This window comes from Cydia amplana, chromosome 22 (genome assembly GCF_948474715.1).
Source record: "Cydia amplana chromosome 22, ilCydAmpl1.1, whole genome shotgun sequence".
Taxonomy (NCBI): Eukaryota; Metazoa; Arthropoda; class Insecta; order Lepidoptera; family Tortricidae; genus Cydia; species Cydia amplana.
In genome coordinates this window covers 2641396-2656583 of record NC_086090.1, presented here as the reverse complement: position 1 = coordinate 2656583, position 15188 = coordinate 2641396, and the positions used below count along the sequence as shown (strand labels likewise).

Genomic DNA, 15188 nt, shown 5'->3' with positions numbered 1-15188 from the left:
AACACAGGATCAGTGTTAGATAATTTAAGTGATATCTTTTTAGTACAAGTGCCTAACCCTGGTGTGAATACGGTCGGAAACCTTTGCCGCAAATCGTCTACTAAATTACTTTCCGATAAATGTAAAATTAAATCGTGAATTTCAACTATACTGACCTGTAAACGTCTCAGCCACGAACGTCCTAGCAAGGGCGGTCCGCCATTTTTTATTACCCACAGCTTAAGGTTTTCCGAAACATGTTCACCCAAAATACCTTTGACTAGAATATAACCAACGGGCTTTATTGGGGTCCCGTTGTAAGAACGTAAACACAAATCACTAACCTGCAATGGTACATTTTTAAAATATCGCTCATAACAGTCAGTATTAATCGCGGATAACTTACTTCCTGTGTCCAATTCCAAGGTCAGACTCACTCCACTCACCAACATCGGAACTAAATACGGTTTGTCATCCTTCCCGCTCACTTTTAGGTTATAAAAGTCGCACTCCGACTCTTCATCGCTGTCAAGATAATGAAGTCCACGACCCGGCGCCTTCCCGCTCGAGGTTTGAGGACCCGTTTTGCACATCGTCTTGAGATGGCCCTTCTGGCCACAGCTGTCGCATGAGTAATTTCTAAAACGACACCCGTCCGCCCGATGAGGTCGACCGCACCGCCAACATGCGCGGCCGGGGCCCACGGCGCGCCCGCCGCCGCCGCCGCCGCCCGGCGCGCGCGCACCGCGCGCCTCCACCCGGTGCACCGCCTCGCCTGCGCGTGCCTCTCTGCCGCCTCGAGCGCCAAAGCCAACTCCACCGCTCGCTTATACGTCAACGTCGCCTCCGCGAATAGGCGGGACCTCATATCGTCACCCGATAGGCCGGATACAAATTGGTCCCTCAGATTTTCTTCTAGGGTGGTACCAAAATTGCACGTACTGGCTAGATGTTTTAAGGCCTGCAAGTACTCGCCTACAGGTTCGCCCGCCTTCTGTCTTCGTTGACGAAACACGTGTCGCTCCGCAATTTCGGAGCGCTTTGGTTCGAGATGGTCGCCGACTATTTTCACTAAATCCGTAAAAGTTTTCGTCTCTGGGTCAACCGGCGCACACAAATCGCACATCAAACTATAAGTAGCTTCCCCAACTAACGTCACTAAGGTGGCCACTTGTAAATTATCCTGTATCTCATTTAAGGTTATAAATTGCTTGACACGCCTAATGTACGCCAGCCATTTTTTACTCGCTAAGTCAAACGGTTCAATTTTGCCGATCGGCATATTTACTAATCACTGCACGCGTTTTAAACACTATTTTTAATGAAAATTGTCCTTTATTCTCGGCGCCAGTAATATTTAAGGGTTTTTATGAGTAGGAGACGAAAGTAAACTCCAAGTCAACGACACAACTGATTTATTTTGGGCTTACCCTCAAAGTCATAATAATAAATCTACCCCACATTTCTTACATATATAACAGTTCTAAATCGGTCAATGATGATTGTTTTTAGTTTGTTTATTAACAGTTCTAAGCTTTGAACATAAAAATATTTGCTTCAAGTATGTCGTTTACTTACTACATCAAAAACTATTTGTAACCAAACGGACTACAAAAAACCTCCCTCATCCTATTAAATATTAATTTTAACTGGTTTATCCTAAAAATATGACGATTCTCTTTAGTGTTTGGTAAACTAGAATATATTTACTCATAGAATTACATGAAAAAGTACCAAATAACCCAAATTATATTTTCAACTCGTCAAGTGAGTCATGGTACAACTTTAAATAGAAATGCCCATTTAACAATATGTACAAAACTTAAGAAACTAAGACCCGTTCTGAGCCATGCCGGGTCCAAAGGTCCCCATCACACCTAGCAGCGTTACCCCGCTGTATGGCGATGGAGACCTGTTGGACAAGCCATGACTTAGAACGGGGGTCATTCCCCTTCTCCCTGTTAAATTGACTTTTGACCAACCTGACGATCATTTGGTGTTTTTTTCTCTTTTTAAAGACGAAATCTTGAACTATTCGCTCGGCAAGCGTTTGAAATGAAACGCTCAAGACCCAAGACCCGCCAACTCAGCGTTCGAATAAAAGAATCTCACAAAAGGTTAGCCATTGTCAAACTTGTCAGGTTAGAACGGTAACTGAATAACAGAACTTGGGAAGAGTTGAAACTGAATAAAGTATGACAGTTATTCGTTCAGCGAGTTCACTGAGCTATGCAGGGTTGGAAAGCAATGGTATATTCATTGACTATCTGTAAATACTCACAGTTCTTTTTAACTAGTTGTAAAAATAATTTTTATCTTACTCTTGTATCACAAAAATAATAACTAATTAGGTTGTCAAATGTCATTCAAAATCACAAAAGTAGTATCTAAAAGCAAAAAACCGGCCAAGTGCGAGTCGGACTCGTGTTCCAAGGGTTCCCACATTAAGTCCCACTCACGCTTGACTGCACATTTCTAATAGGTTTTTTCTGTCATCTATAGGTAAAGAACTATTTTTTTATTTCAAAATTTTAGACCCAGTAGTTTCGGAGATAAAAAGGGGGGGGGGATGGTCATTTTTTGCCTATTTTCTTGAATAACTGCTAAACTATTAATCCTAAAATTATTAAAAAAAAATTTGAGGTTCTTACAATGAGCTCTTTCATTTGATATGTAACATGATATAATTTGAAAAACTTTATTTTTTAATTTTCTCATTTACCCCCCAAAAATGGCCTCCATATTTAAAATTGATTTATTTACGTTATACGTCCATCTTTGGGTCACATACTTACATATGTGTCCCAAATTTCAACTTAATTGGTCTAGTAGTTTCGGAGAAAATAGGCTGTGACAGACGGACGGACAGACAGACGAGTGATCCTATTAGGGTTCCGTTTTTCCTTTTGAGGTACGGAACCCTAAAAACGATTGAAAAGAGATTGAAATGAACGTTTGAACGGTATCAGCCGTGGCAATATTGGTTCAGAACTACTGCATCTTTGTTTGGATTTCATTCTGCTCTTTCGCAGTTACGATGATCGGAATTCGCTTTGAAAAGTATTTCACGAGCTTTTGTTTAGTGATACATACATTATCAGACTGTAATGAAATGAAGGTACTTATTAATATTTTTACAGTATACATGTGCGGAAAAGTAGCCCCATACTTTTCCGCACTAGTGCGTAAAATAGCACTTTTCGTGCGTATGTCGAAACTATAAAGTGCCTTAAGTACTATAAAACGTTGTTCGATACACGTGCGAATAGGTAATTCGCAACTCGTGTCGATTTAAAACACTCCCTTCTGTCGTGTTTTAATTTATCGCCACTCGTTTCGAATTTTCTCTTTTTCGCACTTGTATCCAAAATAACTTTTTTGGTAATTGCGTTATAGTTCGTTTTTTTAGCATTAGAAATAAGGTAAACAATCTTGATGTGTCTTTTGATTGAAAAACATATTTTAAATATATTAAAAACGGGTCACTCACGTATTTTAAGTCGAAAAACGCTTTAAATATATTTACTATGTCTTTGTCTCACGGAAGTTTTGTTATTAAAACATATTTTAAAAATAACTTACGGCAAATATGTAACAATTATGAATCTAATATAGGGTTGCCATATTCCCGGTTCGCCGGGACATGTCCCGGTTTGAAGCACGGTGTCCCGGCGTCCCGGCCGATAAGGAAATTGTCCCGGTTTAAAAATCATAGTTATTTAGTAGGGGGCTGGACTTGGTAAAGTTAACACCTGTAATACCATGGATTGCGATTAAATGATTATGATTATGATTAAATAATAATATACCTTCTTTATTTCTACGTTTCATATGGCCAACATTAAAAAAAAAATGTTTTATTGTACCTACTTTTACCTAATGTCCAATATCAGTTTCTCAGACACACAATCATTAGATTATTATGTAAATTATGTTATTTTATAGCTTTTAAAGTCTGTAATGTAGAGCTCGAATTTCAGGCTCCCGAGGGCCTAAAACCTCATCAATGGAACTTCGGCCCTCCGAGTAACCGGAGTAACTCTTGTACATATGACACATATTATTGTTGAGTAACATTTGACGATTGGTTCGTGTTAGAGCGCTGCTTTCTTACAGCTCGACCTTCGGCGTCACTTAATTTGTAACAAATATAAACATTTGTTTCAGAAGCTTGGCATTTGCCTCGCATGAAAGCTCACCGCGCTGGTTATAAGTACGCTTCGGGCTTATTAAGTAATGTGAAGATTTCTGAGCTCGACCTTCAGCCTCACTTTTTACCAAAATTTTTGGTTTGTCTTGCAAATCTCCTCTTCTTCAGCTTAGCCTTTGACCTCGCTGCGCCAAGCTCGGCCTGCCGTCTCGCTTTTTAATACAATGGACATTGATTGGCGTCTATGCTCTAGCTGAGCTTAAATCCTCAAAGACGGCTTCGACCTCGCATGAAAGCTCGCCTCACTGGACAAATTTTTAGGCCCGGCCCGGCCTTTTTAACACGCTTTCACAATTTTGTCACAAAAAATTTCGCGCTCGCTGCGCTCGCGTTTTTTGCTGGTTGACCCTGTGTGTGAATCTACATGATAGCTTGACTGGTCAATGAATAGTCATTTAAACACATGGAACATTTATCTCCGAAACTACTGTGCTACAATTTTGAAAATAAAACACAATATAGTTCTTTACCTATCGATGACAGGAAAACCTATTAGAAATGTGCAGTCAAGCGTGAGTCGGACTTAAATACTTCGTTTTTGATGCTACCCCTACGGGTTTTTATAGACATTTCACTCACGTTACACATGAAAAAATACATTGTTAAAAATTGTGTAATGTACGGAACCCTTAGAACGCGAGTCCGACTCGCACTTGGCCGGTTTTCTTTAAATGTCCCGGTCTGAGTCCCCACACATATGGCAACCCTAATCTAATACGATCATTTATATTCTTCTGCTGTCATAAGTAATTTCATATTTCATAAGTTACTGATTTTTAAAAAGCGTTTTTCAATTAAAAGACATGTCAAGATCGCTTACCTTCTTTCAAGTTCTTTCTAATGCTAAAAACAAACTATAGGGAACAAATTAAATTAGTGTATGAAGTAAATTAAATACCTATTTAAAAATCCCCGACGCCTTGACGACTGGTCTGGCCTAATATGTAGTGACCCTGGCTGTGAAGCCGCGGTCTTGGGTTCGAATCCCAGTAAGGGCATTTATTTGTGTGATGAGCACAGATATTTGTTCCTGAGGCTGGGTGTTTTTATATGTATTTTTGTATTTGTATATTAATATATATATATCGTTGTCTGAATACCCACAACACAAGCCTTCTTGAGCTTACTGTGGGACTTAGTTAATCTGTATAAGAATGTCCTATAATATTTATTTATTTGAAGAATTCAGTTAAGTATTTGCGTAGAAACCCGAAAATCTTGACCCAACATTTCACACTGTCCAAAAGAAAACGTGCCTGAAATAATTTTGAAATAAAAATCGATACACGTTCTCAAAGTAGCAACTATTTCCCTAAAGAAAATACATATAAGGGGTTAGGTAAGTACACCTTATTTTATTGATATAAGGTTCTAAATTGATTGAATAAAATGAGCAAATGGTTAGGTCAAGGTTGGGTTTCTAATCCATCAGATGTCTGAAAGACATTTTTATATAAAGCGGTTCGCGTTCACAAAAATAACACAGGTATAAAATAGTACCTACGGCTATATTACTATTATTATGCCGTTTTTTATTTAGAAACAATACTCTTCTAAATAAATCGCTAATTCGTCTACAATGTAGCTAAGTTCCGATTTTTTTAGCAGTGTCTGATCCACAACAACCTTGCTGGTAGTGACATTAATTTTGACGGTGCGTTCCTTCTATATCGAGTGGTTTTGTCAATCCAAGGTAAAATGTATCTCCCAAGGCTCCCAAAATTTATCCAAACCACCTGGAAGGGAGCAAACTCAGACTATTCGCATTTAGGACCAAATGAAGGCATTAAAATGATTTCCAGCTTGCTGGGAATTAATTCCTCAAAACGGTTTTTTTGGATCTAATTTGCCTGGCCTATGCATTTAGTGTGAAGAATGAGCTTGTTTCATAACTACCCGGTTTGACTAATTTGTCAAACCGGGGTTCCTGCCGCGACACGCAGACGATTAAATCATTTTCAGAATTAAATCTATTCCTTTTTTAGGGTTCCGTACCCAAAGGGTAAAAACGGTACCCTATTACTAAGACTCCGGTATCCGTCACGGAGTTATCCGATGATGATATATCTTGAATGATTTTAGACATGCAAAGGAAAGAATCAAACTGCATACTGTTATCCATAACTCAATTTTTGCTATAAGTCTGTTAACTTTATCTTTATCCATTTTTGTTATTTACTTAATAATATCCAAATCTACGCATTTTTCCTCCCGTGATAAAAAATAATGGGTAGGTTGTGAAGCAGAATCTAAAATAAATATAGAGTGCGTTCCAAAACGCATATGTAACTAAGTGAATGATAGAAAGGTGCATTCCAAACACTGGTCTGTGGTTCCAAATTTGTTATAGGTACTGTTGCGAACGCAACCTTTATATTTGTATAAAATCTCAATACATATATTCCTAATGCAGTAGCTAAACGCGGCCGTCGGGCTCGGCTAGTATTCGGCAGCTTTTTCTTAAGCACCAATAGGAGCGCTCCACATACTTTGTATCGCGGCCAATTAGAGGCACCTAAATTTAAACCACCTTTTGTACTATTGAAATTATGCAAATCACTCTCTCATCAGCCTTCATACAATAACTACACCACTTCTACATTTAACCGTTTTGGCAAGAACCCTTGTAAACCAGTACATTGGAGAATTACATCAGTTTACTTTAAATCGAAGCTTTTATTTGAGTCGTCGAGCTCCTGACCTGCACGGCGGCTACAGGTACTAGATAGAAAAACGTAGAAACGGAGTCTGGGGGTCGCGAATAAATTTTAGTGGTCATAAAGGGCCGTGACACCATAAAGTTTGAAAAACACTGGTCTACATCATAAAATGTTTCCGTGATAAAACTATGCCTATAAAACTTCTTGGAACTCAACCTATCTCCATAGGTACTAAATTTCATCTAATCTCATCAAATTTCAGTGGAGGTATCTCGGAGGATAGTAGATTTTTCAAAAGAATGAAGGAAAATTCAAGAACTAAATAAAAATATGATATTGATACATCAAGGCGGTTTGTTTACAAAGGCACCGGGCAACGCGAAATCGAAACTCAGCTATCTGCATCTTTATCGCTCAAATATGCAAAAGTGATAGAGAGGTTAGATAACAAAATTTCGACTCTCGTTTGCGGTAGACCCTTAGATTGTGACGGATTGTGGAAGCGCCCCCTACGCAGAGTTTCGCGTTATATTCCCTATTATGGCTTCGTTCCACAATGAGACGTCCTTGTGAAACAGGATATTAATGAATTACCATTCGGATCCATATCGAATAATATAATCCCGTGGCCCCGATTGGGGAATCCTCGCCATATTTCCAAGGGCCTAATCCGTCTGAAGTTCCCCTTTGTGTATCTTTCGCTATTGTTCGTCAAATTTAAAGGTCTTTTGTAAAATGCGAATTTTTTTACGATGCTGATAAAGTTGTAGGGAAATTTCAAAAGGGCGTGGTTAGGGTTTGCGCGACGGATCCGAAATGTATGGGAAGATCCGCGGATCCGGATCCAGATCCGGATAATTGCATACATTTCGGATCCGGATTGCAAACCCTAGGCATGGTTTTTGCGGACGATGTTATTTGAATCTTTAAATAGCGTTGTTATCGACTCTGTAATTGAGAAGGAGACATTTGCTATTTGGGCGTTTTTTTTAGGTTAGGTATCTATAGCATTGTAGCTAAACCAAATGGTACCTCAAATAGAAGAAATTTTAAAAAGCAGACGTATTCTTGAATTATTTACTGTTTCTCTCTAATTGTCCCCGTATGTTGTAAGCTTAATTTAGAGACATTGCCATTTAATGTTTCGATTTACAAGTAGGTAAAGTAACGTTTCTTGATCATAAGTACATATCGTAGTTCGTTAAATTTAAACGTATTGGATCATCTGACAATCAAATCAATGTAACAAATTTTGTCTAATTACGGGTGTTTAGTATAACTTTTTTAAAAGCTTGCCTTACTAGCTTCACTCTGTAGAAACATTAATAGTTGCACCTACACTTTAGTCCAAATCCCTATTAATCTAGGTATATATATAAATGCAAAAGTAATTCTGTTTGTATGTTACCTCTTCACACTTACACCACTGAAAGAATAAAAGAATGAATGGTGAAGGGTGGAATTTACCATGTTAATAGTAAGTATAGTATGGAAATAATAATTATACGCAGACGAAGTACCGGGGCATCTATAGTACCTATCTTATATTCCAGACTTCCTCGTGTTGACCTATTTGCTTGGCCCCGTACATAACTGACCGACCCTTTTTATGTACCAAATAAATCTCTTAACGTTTGTATCCTCACGTCCCTGGATAATTTGCATGGAGGTTTATTTTTCCTGTTTGTTGTGGGCAGGTTAAGCCGATTTGACTCGTTTTCACCCTTCATTTGATATATATCGAGATGTATGAAGCGATTTACAATTTTCAAGAAGTATACAACTCCTACTCAATTTCTCAGACAAAAAAAAGGTAATTCTTGTAACATCTGCTACCCAAAGGTTATTAGGAAGATATAGCTTTAATAAGACCACCAGTTATTACATCGCTAAAGCTAGAAATTTTTGCTTCTTATAACTCAAATGCCCGACAGACCTAATAAAGTATTCAGTTATATTGCCAGTATCACAAAAGGTCTTACAGCTATTTCTTCATATTGCATATTTCTTTGAATTGCAAAAACGTCTTTCTCATAAGAGAACTTTGCTTTTTATGTCCGACTCAACTGCGCGTAGCTCTCAAACAGAGTTATGTTTTTAACGAGTAGTGTAGCTGATAAATAAGAACCTACTCTTATTTCATAAATATTTACAACACTAGACTACATATTAACTCACATTTATAGACGGGTCTATCGCGAAATTTATTTAATTACTTAGCTTTATTTACCGACGTTTCCGACACAGGTTACACTGGAAACGTGGGTAAATAAAGGTAATTAAATAAATTTCGCGATAGACCTGTCTATAAATGTGAGTTTAATATGTGTTCAAAACGCGAAAGTTTTAAATATTATAATACTAGACTACTTATCAACAGAGAAGAATAATTATCCGCCACAATAAATTTGAAATTTAAACCTAACGTGAAAATAGAATATTTCCAATTATTTACTACATAATTTTGAACTAAGGGATAACTGCATCCAGGCGTTTGATACAAAACCCGTAGGTATCATTATAATAGTATTGATAATTTAGTATTAAATTCTGAAATAGTGATACTTTCCGGATTGTTATTCCAAACTGCTTACAGAGAAAAATGACTCGCGCTAAAAGGGTCTGGGTTCGGGCCGAGGAGTCCGACCATATTTAAGCCGTTCTCGAGAATGTTCTCCGTTTTGTATGGGGAAGAAATCAGGGAAATGACATCGATTTTGACATTCGCGGCAGCAATGTAGTCGGCAGTAAAGTCGCCCCACCTTACTGCAGCAGTAATGCTGAAGTAGTATGAATCCGAACGGTACCTTAAGAGCCAACAGGACTGGTCATTTCTCCATACAAACGTACTCGACTGTTTCCCCCGTGGGTTTTGAAGCTAGAGCAATGATTTTTTCAACACAGATTAATATTGAATAATTTTACGGTTTAGACTCAATCGGTCAATCTTAGTATGTCTCACAACAGTTTAAATTCGATAGATTAATATTGTCAATATCTGTGTCGGACCGTTTTGCTTTTTTTGATATTTTTGTTTTGGCGCTAGCGCCCTTCAAAAATGGCCAAAATGGCCTAATTGACTAATATGCCGCAATGAGAGGCGTGGTATTCAAAACTGATATCAATTAGCCAAAAAAGCAAAACGGTCCGACACAGATAATTTCATAATCATTTAGATTTTCAAATTTGGTTACGATTGGTTAAGTTTTGGAAGAGGAAACAGTCGAGTACGAAACCTCGATTTTTGAGATTTTTACGCAGGATTTTTCGCCTTGTCCTTATCGCACTAGTTTTAGGAGCCGTTTCCGTTAGCGAGACGGGTATAATTACCTAAAATATTTAAATCTCAGCTCCTCTTTCGTTGTCTGATTACAAATATACACATATCACAACTCTCAGTACATTGTTATATTGGTTATCATATCGATGCCTTTGCTTGCGACAATAATATTGGATTATAAGGTCCGTGCTGCTGCGACAAAGTTGCAAATCACATACACGGGAAGGCACTTTCCGGACTTTGTCGAATTAAGGTACGCGTACACGCTAGCACAGGTAAGGGTGTAAGGCACAAGCGTTGGGAAATTAAACTAAGTATTTATTGTGCTGATAATAGTTATTTGTTTGACAAGGGGTTAAAGTTATTGTTTAACCCCTCGTGCTAATTTTGATACTCGAGCAAGCAAAAATATCAAAAATTTAACCACTAGCGTAGTGACTGGGGAAACAGACGCTACGTAATGTACTGTCAGCTGCAGAGAAAAGGAACCCCCTCTGCATATAAATTTGTATGAAAAGGTGCTTAATTTATACGTATTATTGCTGACTGTACATAATATGAAATAGATAGAATAGAATAGAATTGAATTTATTCGCAAGCACAAAGAAACAAGACAATACATATTATAAAAGAAAATAGAATATAAGGTTAAAGTACCACGAAATGCCCTCATCTCAGCATGTTGCTGGTGGCTTCCAGCGACGATCTTCCGATTTCGATTTATTCTTTGCCTTTTTCAACCAAAAATATATAATGATTTTACAGTCATTGCTAGAATTTTGTATAAATCAGACGTAAAGTCAAATGATACATTCTAAAAAAAATTGTAATTTGTGTCTGTGTCCACCGAAATTTTAATTAACTGTTAAAACTCGCTAACTCTCTGTAACTTAACCTAAACATTTCCGTAAACCCGCCCTGTAGCAACAATGCGTTTAAATTAAGCAGAAATGGTGTATCGGCAGTGACGCGGCAGTATTTATCAAACCACCCTGTTTATTAAGGCTATTAAATCACGGTGACCTGATTAGGGTGTTTGTTTACCTTTCGAAACACGGCACTTATGGAGGAAATACCAGGGTCCAATTGTTTTTGTTGTAATTGCTTCCGTGGACGGCGTGGACACATTTTTGGAGAGACGGTTGTAGATTTTAATAATAAGGTAAAAGTAGCAGATACAAATAGCTTTCTATCTAGTAAAATTCTGTTAAATACTGCAATGGGGCTGTTCATAAATTACGTCATCTATTTTTGTCGATTTCCCTCCTTAAAATCATCCAAAAATCATGCTTCGAATGACCCTGTTTCCCCCTTAATTTGAAATGACGTATTTTATGAATAGCCACAATATCGGGAGAAGTCTCAATAATTTCTAGTTTCCCCTTTTATTCCACGACTCTTCTCTTTCCGTGGAGACTACGTCCCAGACGAGAACAATTAGTGTAAGGCCTGAGTGGACGCTCGAAGCGGAGCGTTCGGCTGGGCGTGCAGCGTGGCATCGAGCTCCCAAGGGACTTGAGCAGCGTGCACTAAGGCCGCTACTATACGTTTGCATTTGTTTAACATGCACGCCGCACGCCCCGCCCCGCTGCACGCCCAACTCGAGCGTCCACTCAGGCCTTACACTAAGTATAAAATGCAAACGTATATGAGCGGCCTTAGTGCACGCTGCTCAAATCATTTGTGAACACTTACACTTAGTGTAAGGCCTGAGTGGACGCTCGAAGCGGAGCGTTCGGCGGGGCGTGCAGCGTGGCGTTGAGCTCCCAAGGGATTTGAGCAGCGTGCACTAAGGCCGCTCCTATACGCTTGCATTTGTTTAACACTCACGCCGCACGCCCCGCTCCGCTGCACGCCCAACTCGAGCGTCCACTCAGGCCTTACACTGCAGTTTTGAATTTGGAACCCTCTCTTATTTTCATCATAGTTAATTCAAAATTTTAACTTTATTCTTTTAAAAAGACATCGGGAATAACGATGGTATATTGTCCACTTAATCACACTCATGAGTTTGTTACTTTATTTTCAGAGTGGAGGCGTTATGTTCTCACCGCTGGGCCGTTTGAGAGTGGCGCAGGCGGTCAGAAAGCAGGTAATTATACAATTATTTCTATTTAGCTCCTCAATCTCATTATCATTCACTTTGTCTTTCTCTTTCACATGTTTCTGTTACCTGTCGTACCATTTATCATCATTATTGGCCCATTCGTCTATTACGGACAATTTATGGTGTAACGCCGGGGAGATACTATTTTTGGATCGCATCTTTTATTAGTAAAATCTTTGAGGAATAGGTAGCAGAAAAATCTGTATGAAATACGCTAAGAATGATTTCTCCTGTGTTTTCAAAGTAACACTAAATTAATCTAGTCATTAAGTCGTTATTTTAAGCCTATTAAATATGTTATCAGATGGTGACAGCGTGCCTATCCCTTTCCAGCAATAATGCGTTAGGCATGAAAGTGTCCAGCTGACCTCAAAACAAGAATGCTATTAACGTCCCTACATAAGGGCTCGCATTAATAAAACAGGGCATCAAACCCGCGACCTTTTGCAAATTACCTATTTGTTCGCATTGCTCATTGAGAGGCGATAGACTGCTGTAACAAACCAGAACAACTGGACCTTTGAGATCCTTTGTTGTCGGTCCCATATTGGGATATCCTCCTCCAATTGAGGGGTGATTTAAATCTTCTCTTGGCAGAGGTGTAGGGTTGGAGCCGGTGTAGCTTTATTTGACGTTCATAAGCGCATTGTAAGACGCCTACTTGAATAAACTATCTTTTATCTTTATCTTATCTTATCTTGAAAATAAGGGAAGTATACAGTTATTTTTATGTGGAGTTTTTCGTATCCTACAGAGGCACAATACCGTCGATTAAGCGTAGTCTTATACAAACAGATGTGCAAGTTGCAATAATTTCCAAAAAGTTCGATAAGTTCTCAGCAGGAAAATTTTACGGGAAACATACTATCTACTACTGGACATTGGATTCGCCACGCTCCTTTAAGGATTAGAATACCCGCCTGTCATTCCTTCTGAAATAATAAATAATGCGTGGAGTAAGCTATTTCAGAGCGGGTCGATACGGGCAGAATATTTGAGGCGTCTGGAAGGTTAAATCTGTGGGAGGGATTTGCTTTTGATCGGATTTGAGTTGAGATTTTTGGGGTTATTTTACTAATTTTATTTATTTATAACTTTATTCCACAAATTTACACAAAAAGAGTACAAATGGCGGACTTAACGCCTTATGCGCCTTTTTTATGTTTTCATAATATATTTTCAGGTCCAACTAGGGCACAAATAATAAAATTATTTTTTGAAATAGGTATCACTTGGACACTGATATTTAATACTTACTTATTTACTTAGAATTTTTGTGCACTTGGTTCCTTTATATGAATTTCGCATCATTTGATTATTTTAGGATAAGAAATTATGAAAAAAACTAGTAAAGTTTTTTACAAAAACTGCCTTACATCATTTTGGGAAAGAGCTGATACTCTTCAAGCTCTCTATCAAACATAGCTAAGAACTACCGCAAGGAAATTCGCTTTCATGTCAAAAAACCGCATCAAAATTGGTCCATCCGTTGAAGAACTATATAAATCCCTCCCTCTTTTTGTGTCGGGGGTTAAAATTGATGCCACTTAGAGTGGACCTATAGGTATAGTCTGAACAGTAAGAATTGGTTGCACCTAACTGTCTCACTCTCTCTAATTTTAAAATAATATGGGATATTCATATAGCCTCGTGCCGCCCACCATACATATTGGGTTGAATTTTTTTGCTCGAAAATTTTACGAGAAAAATAAAATGCTACCTACTTTGTTATTAATTAAGGTTGACATTGCATCGAAACTGAGTGTACATCTTAATGTACATTGGGCGGCACGAGGATAGTCTGTGCGGAAAGAGAAGAGTCGTGGAATGTATGGGGCCCAATACATTTCACGACTCTTCTCTTTCCGAACAGACTCTAGTTTACTGCTGAGTGACGTTGATAAGTAGGTGATGCAACAGACCATAAGTTTCAGCCCCAATGTCATGGAGCTTCTTTGAACTTTCCAGATGAGCCAACTGCCAGTCCTAGGGTCCGAGGCGGCGCCGCTCCCCGCCCCCCTCTGCTACCAGTTGCTGTGCGCGCCCCCTCTGGCGCCCTTACCCACGTGTGCGCCCTGTGAACTGCCCCCGCCACCGTACGCCATGTATCCACTGCCATTCGACAGTACGTACATCATTGACAGACAAGGTAACGCATTTATTTACTTGCCAGAATTTTACTCCAAAGAATAAATAATGGTCTACAAATTTTTGTTTTCCTGTTTCCCTTTCATCACTACTTTTTTCTTCAAATATCAACTCATTCTTATCTCTCCCAATCACAGAAACTTGTCTCTCCGAATTTAGTCAAAGGACTCTTCTTCCACAAAGCCAGGGAACCATTATGTAGAATAAGCGTATTTTTTGTTGGACCAATTAATGTTTTTTTTTGTCGTAGAAGAAATACCGCATCTGTTCTAAAGAAACTGTGTATGTAGAATTTATTGGTCCAATTTTTCATATTTTTAAATTCATATCTAGAGAAAAGGTAGAGATAAAGAAAGACTGATGTTTATGGATAGCAATGATATCGCGCCCCTCTTTCTTTGAAATCAAACGAAGACCATCAAATTTTACTAATTTTCCATCAACTTTTGACACATTCTGTAAAAATAAAATAATTAAAAGGAAGAGTTTGACGAACAAAATTTTTTATTGTCAGCAGCAATTAAAATAATCTAAATAACCTTTTAAATTATTTCAGCAACCCCAGCGCTCTATGCCCCACCAACGCAGTACACTTTAGTGCCAGCGCCATACTCCACCTGCTGCGAACCCTCATGCTGCGCCCCCCTTGACAAGCAGCCCCGCGTGCCGCCACCCCCTCTCCACCCTGCGTATATCTACTGAACTATTCGCTGAGGGGTTTGCGATGGAGACTAAATGCTATCCAGAATTTTTTATCAAGACATTTACTTCCAAGACTAGATGCTGCTGTCATGATTCTTGATT

General features: G+C 38.6%; 1 protein-coding gene across 1 annotated transcript in view; it reads left to right on the top strand.

Annotated features, from left to right (window-relative positions):
• LOC134658391 (protein boule) overlaps positions 1-15109 on the top strand; it is a 34581-nt gene extending 19472 nt beyond the window's left edge. The window contains exons 2-4 of the mRNA XM_063514075.1: positions 12159-12221; positions 14205-14385; positions 14941-15109. Coding sequence (XP_063370145.1) covers positions 12159-12221; positions 14205-14385; positions 14941-15086 — 390 coding nt within the window. The 3' untranslated portion in view covers positions 15087-15109. The remainder of the gene's footprint in view (positions 1-12158; positions 12222-14204; positions 14386-14940) is intronic.
• The last annotated feature ends 79 nt before the right edge of the window (positions 15110-15188 follow it).